This window comes from Spea bombifrons, chromosome 7 (assembly GCF_027358695.1).
Source record: "Spea bombifrons isolate aSpeBom1 chromosome 7, aSpeBom1.2.pri, whole genome shotgun sequence".
NCBI lineage: Eukaryota > Metazoa > Chordata > Amphibia > Anura > Pelobatidae > Spea > Spea bombifrons.
In genome coordinates this window covers 8,113,675-8,120,150 of record NC_071093.1, presented here as the reverse complement: position 1 = coordinate 8,120,150, position 6,476 = coordinate 8,113,675, and the positions used below count along the sequence as shown (strand labels likewise).

At 34.9% G+C, this 6,476-nt stretch overlaps 1 protein-coding gene across 1 annotated transcript; it reads left to right on the top strand.

Moving 5' to 3' along the window:
• The first annotated feature begins 438 nt into the window (after nucleotides 1-438).
• CYTIP (cytohesin 1 interacting protein) lies at nucleotides 439-6,214 on the top strand. The gene is made up of 8 exons (XM_053471509.1): nucleotides 439-649; nucleotides 1,540-1,595; nucleotides 1,875-1,929; nucleotides 2,187-2,289; nucleotides 2,663-2,756; nucleotides 3,589-3,655; nucleotides 4,809-4,875; nucleotides 5,597-6,214. The coding sequence occupies exons 1-8, from the start codon at nucleotides 479-481 to the stop codon at nucleotides 6,070-6,072; spliced, it is 1,089 nt and encodes a 362-aa protein (XP_053327484.1). The 5' UTR covers nucleotides 439-478; the 3' UTR covers nucleotides 6,073-6,214.
• The last annotated feature ends 262 nt before the right edge of the window (nucleotides 6,215-6,476 follow it).

Genomic DNA, 6,476 nt, shown 5'->3' with positions numbered 1-6,476 from the left:
CAGCTATAAACATCCTAAGTAACTTGGTTTTTTAAATCCAGGAATGGATTTACATTCACGCTTCTCTCTATATACCCCAAATCAGACAAAATACTACTCTGTAGAAGAGCATCATTCACCAACAAACCATATAATATATAGGGTTCCAAGGCACAAGAGTAGGTTTGGGCCTGGACTGGATTGATACAGCAGAACCTGTGGACTTTTTAGGCAGGTTTGACCCCAAAAAACGAAGGTTTTTGAATTAATAGGATTGTGTATTTTTTAAAAAAATGAGTTAACTTCGACAAGCGTGGCGAGGTTAACGGTCTCACAGAGCACATGCATATAGATTCACAAAAGATTTGCGTGTGTTGGAAAGGAAAACCACAGGCGTGTTATATTTCCTCTGTAGTTTAGTTTTCTCGGTGACTGCTTCTTTCTGTTTTGTAGGCGCACCATTGCGTGTAACAAAATTAGCCTGAACAACATAGCGAAAATGTCTTCTATAACACACAGAAAACACGATTCCAGTGGATCCAAACTGGACAATGACGTCCTTAACGACAGCACTCGAGGCTGTCAAACATTTTGTAGCAAAGGCTTGAAAGGAAAAAGAAACCACAGTTTGGCAAATATTTTGGCTACCTTGCCGCGGGAACACCGACGCGTAAGTTAATAAATTATTGCATTCCTATCAGATATGTTAGCTTGACTAACTCATTGTTACAAACACTTTTAATTAATGAAACTATAATGTTTATTACATCTCTTATAGAGCACTACATGCATATCATCATGTCACAATCATCATTCTATTGATATATATTTTTATTTTTATTATTTTTATTGATATTATTAACACAAATGCAAAGTTATGTTGCAGTATAACCGAAAAAGATATATCTACTGTATAAAATATACAATATTTTGCAGACTATTCAATGCAAGGCATTATTATATATACAAACATTTTAATTGGATATTTATGATTGTATCAACAGAATGCATTCGTTTTTGAGTTAAAACGGATACTTGTTTATTAGCCCATGGTTAAACAGAGTGTTTAGTTGAAGGTGATACCTTTTATTGGGCTAAAATAAAAAAAAGATGTAAAGTTACATAAGATTTTGGCACCTAAGAAGCCTGTTCTTAAGATATATCCAGATAGCTTTATGAACAGATAAATCTTCTTGGATGATGGGAAACGTTGATGCCTTGATATTCACGAAAGCAAATCCTAAAACTCTAACACCTTGGTGACTCTTGAATACCAATGTTTATCCAGTGTTCTCTATATAATTCTAAGACTTTTGTCAAGGTAAATACCATAATATTAACCAATGGAGTCAAATAGCGAGATCACTGTGTGTCATTATACCTTCTGATGAAGGCATAACTGTCTACTATGGCAGTTTTGGACAACAAGAAACTATGATGCCAATGTGATGTTAATGTTTAGTCATCGTTTATTATAAAAAAAGGCTTTTTTTCATCATCTGCCATTGGGTTTTCTTGTATCAAATAAATAATGAATCCATTGTATTGTTTTATTCACAGCTTTCTATGACCAGATCCGATTCACTAACTGACTCCACAGGAGCTGGGCCACAGAGGTTGGTGTCTGAATATCTTATAATATTTTCTATTTAATCTGAAGTGTTTTTATGTGAATATGTTTTTCTTTGTAGAAATAATTTAAAAAGAATACAATATTATGCTTAAATAGTATTATTTTTATTTGTTTTATAATGTTAATTAATAAAATTTTCATTACAAATGCTTATATGCCCCAAGTACAACAGGGTTGGACTCCTTTGCCATAATATATTAATAATTATAGAACAGTTCTATATAAGACAATTATGCTTACCAAGTTATCTTCTGTATTACAGGAGGTTACTTTTTATCGTTAAACAGGATAATGAACCATTTGGATTTGAGCTTCAGGTAACAGCCACATACCCTCAAAGACTCAAGCAAGATCATTCTATGGACACTTTGGGGAAAACTTGGGACTTGGGTCACCTTGTTTCATTGTTGCATTCATTGTACCTCCAGATACAGGGCAGTATATTAAAAACAAGAAATACAACAATAACTAGTGCCTTCTGGGGAAATAATTGCATGTGTTGTGCCCCACAGTATTATAAAAGTATAGACAGACTTTATTCTAACCCAATATATTAATTTTGCTTGTATTACAGACTTACAAACTACATCATCAACATACTTATGCATTGGAAATGTTGACATATGTTTGCAAAGTACAAAAAAACAGTCCTTCGGCTCACGCAGGACTGAAAACAGGTTAGTGTTGTCACTGAGATATTTATTAAAATACAATTAAAAAAACAAACACACAATGATATGTAAGTGCTAAGGAGTACACAATGTGATTACATCACAATGTGTTTGTTTCATCATTAGAAAACTTAGCGGTCAGTATCACTTGTATTCCCTATGTCCTTGTATTATACATATGGTGTTTGCTAACTCCTGCTCACATGCTGCCATTTTGGCTTCATTAAGGCTTTTAGAAATGTCTCTGAGCTGCTGGCTATATATTAGAGAAACCGGGCAAAAGAACAAATATTTGGTACATTTGTTCAATTGGAACTAATGTCTATTTACAATTCAGTTGCGTTATTTCAGTAATTTATATATGAATGCCTCTTTGCAGGTGATATGCTGACTAATATTAATGGAATAAGTACGGAAGGCTTTAGTCACCAGCAGACAGTGGATCTGATCAGGTCATCAGGGAATCTTCTCAGGTAAGTCAGGACATGTAGGTGGTACAAATGCGGATCTGGAAATACCTGCCCAGCATCTTCTCAAATCCCCTGCAAAAGTATAGCCTGGAATTTACTATTTGCTATTCTGGGTGTTCGTGGTTCTTTTATAGATGAAAGTGCTCTGTGTTTGTGTTCAGATATTTTTGGCTTTACTGGCCATAAATGGGAACTTCCCAGCATAGGCTACCTGGAGCTCTCCCTCTCCTGGGGGTGGTGGCTTCATGCAGGGGAGGGCTAACCATGTATAGGGTGGGGCTGGCCCCAGAGAGCCTTTAGTGGGAGGGAACAGGGCAGAAAGCAGGGAAAAGTAGGTGGAGAGAAGGCAGAATGTGAATGTGGGGTGGGCACGTAAAACTGACACGGAGACCCAGGGAAGCAGAGCTTCACTCCGAGACTCTGAATCCGACCTGGAGAATTCCCACCTATAATAATGGCACACAAGAGAAAAAATAAAAGACTCTCCAAAGTGAGTCTCACCAATGAGTAGGCTATTAAATGTCCTCTGTTTCAGCCAACCTAGTTTCAGACTCACATGCAGTGTGCATTTCCTAAATAGAATATAAAAACAACTCTAGCAGAGAGTTAAATGATACATTTAAATATATTTTTAATATAAATCAGCTTCTCCTGTTGTTTAAAACTAATGAATAATTTATGAAGTAAATTGCGATTTTTCACTATTACTCCCTGTGTTTAAACATTCGTTTAAATTTAATTTGGGGATTTTATTATTTTATTTTATTGTTATGCAGGGATGACTGATTCTGCATTACCTGCGTGACTCTTTTTTTTCTAATTATTTTGTTGATAGAATAGAGGCGACAAATGGGGCACAAATTAGAAGATCGGAGCTTGAGGCCAGGCTGATGTTTTTGAAGGTAAGTAATGACTTGTCTTTATCAGTTAAACATTATTTTGACAATCATGTTTTTTTTTAATTAAAAAAAGAAACAATAATTCAGAAGAGTGGCATAGCATCTTTTCCAGTACCCTTTTGCAATACACACATTTATTTTTGATTTTACACTTTAAGTTTTTGTATTTTTATGTTTTATTAATAATATAAAGAATACAAATATTAATTGGTTTCCCAGTTACACAGCAATATTAAGTCTTCTTTGGATATTCACTGATTTTATAAATCATATAATCCAGATAAAGAGGCAAATATTTGGGCCAGGCTAAAATCACAATTAGGATTCCAGAAATTCCTGACGGAAGGACTGAAACTAAGGAGCGTGCTTTTCTCAGAATAACCACCACACTGCATCAATATGCCACACTGATGATATGATGGCATATATATATATATATATATATATATATATATATATATATATATAAAACACTTTCACCCATCCATTTTTGTTATTAAAATTTTCCATCTTTCTGTTGCACTTAACAGGAAGATTTTATTACCCCCAAGTGTTTATTGTGATAAAAATTAGGATTTTTTTTAAATTCATATTTATTATCTATCAAATTTAGTTGATATGACATTGACTTTGGGGTTTATTCCCTAAACCATGCTCAGGTGATATCAAACTTTTAACCTCAGGACAACCATGGGGATTTTGTTTTGTTAGAAGAGCCAATTATGCAAAATGCGTAACAAAATTGGTGATATTATTAAGATTTTGTGTTATTCAGGGCCTTCTTCGCCTTTCAAAGGTGGAATTTTGTACTAGAACTAAGGACTAGAGCATAGAATAATATAACAGTCCTTGAAAAGGTGCGGATAGAGCACTTTCTGCCCTAGGAAATCTCTTTTTGTGGTATATTCACATGACATTTCAGGAAACTTTGTGTACAGCATGACATCAAAGAGTGAAAACGAGTGATTTCCACCCACTTCTGCACGAATTCTACAGAAGTTACGGGGGATGCGGTTACCTGGTTTTCACAGTAAATTATTTCGAAACTTTTTTTTTCCAATTAATTATCTTTGTCTGTTGTTAATATGATTATTGTAACAACCTTTAAAAATATTAATAAAGTAATTAAAGTAATGAAATCTGTTTTCCCACATAGCATGACCTTCATGAGAAATGGACAGAACTACAAACAGTGTTCAGAAAAGAGCACCAGTTAATTTACGGTAATTTAGTTTTTTTCTTTTTTTTAAATCATCATCAGGGAAGGAATGGAAAAGGTGATCTGGTTTAAATCGTTTTAGCCACTTTTCACGTGTAATACTTGCAATTCCACATACAGCCACCGGGGTGTCTAGAATGTCATGGGATTTTTGTATCATTTATGTACTAAGCTGATTCTTTCCAAGCACCGTTTTGCAAATGTATTTTGGATAGGACTGTATAGTGCACACTGATAGTGTTACCTGTCAAACACATTTTGGAATTTTCATGTGCCCTTGGCTACACAACATCTCATATTGTTTTAAGACACATAAAACGTACTACTTACTGACTCACACCCTAATTGTGTGTCTCTCTTCTTCTGGATGTCACTCTGCTTCTCTTTGGGTCAAAAGATGACCCTTTTTAACTTATATATTTCAATGCTGCATTTTTATCTTGTCACCCTAACATTGAAAAGAAAGAGAGAATGTAATGGATCTCAAGGTGTCTAAGCCTCTTGCGATGGTAGCTATGAGCTTGTTCAGTGGTGTCACGGTGGTTAGTAGAACTTCACTCTTGAGTTCTTCTATCACTTTGGTGGTTTTGGCTGACATTGTAGGATGGGTGAGAAAAAGGTGAAGGACTTATGTTTCCATCAGATTTCAGCTCATTCTGGGGATCAACTAATTCCTTTTATATTTTAAAACAAAAATATCTAAACAATTAATTATTTTTTTTCAGGAGCAGTAAATGAAGCCCAAATTCGGGAAGTGTTGAATTCCCTTTATGGGGAATTGTTTGTTCATCAAGCATCATCACCGTCATCATTCTTGAATAAGCACAGATTCTCAAGTGGAAGTAGTTATAAGAGCCATTTAAGTTTCATGACTGACACCAGTGAAGAAGGTCAGACATCATGGTTTGATGAAGATTCAAGCAGCGAGGCCTTTAGCCGCCAATCAAGCATAGACGATGACTGTTTCTTTGTCAAAGCCAATGGACATTCGTGGAAGAAATCATCGTTATCCCGTCACAGAACCATCAGTGTGACAAGTAGTGGAAGCGGGTCAATGTCACCAAACTGGGACACAATAAGTCTTTCAAATTTTTTTGGGACACTGCCACGGAAAAGTAGAAAAGGGAGCACTAGAAAACACCTCCTGAAATTTATCCCTGGTTTGCACAGATCCGTGAAAGAAGAGGACATTCCAGTATGAGATATATTGTAATTTTGTGAAATATGCCTATGTATGACTTTTTTCAGCATTAATACAGGAATATGACAACTAGTTATTCTAGTAGGTATGTACTATTTTAATATTAATGTGACAAGAAGACCCACAATTGAGAGGATTGGCTATGGTGTACCGAGTAATGGAACAGTAAGTTAAAACCTAATCACTATTTAAATTGTTTATGGTACTCGGGTAGTATTTTTACTTATTCCAAGGACGATATCATTCTGTTTCTACATAAACGTTTGCTCACATATTTCATAATATTGTCAATATATGTTTGAAGCAGCTAGAAGACTTGCTGACGTATAAATATACAATACATTGTTTTAGCTGGATTATATTTATCAATCTTTGAACTAATGAATTTAAAAGACGTTGCAGGG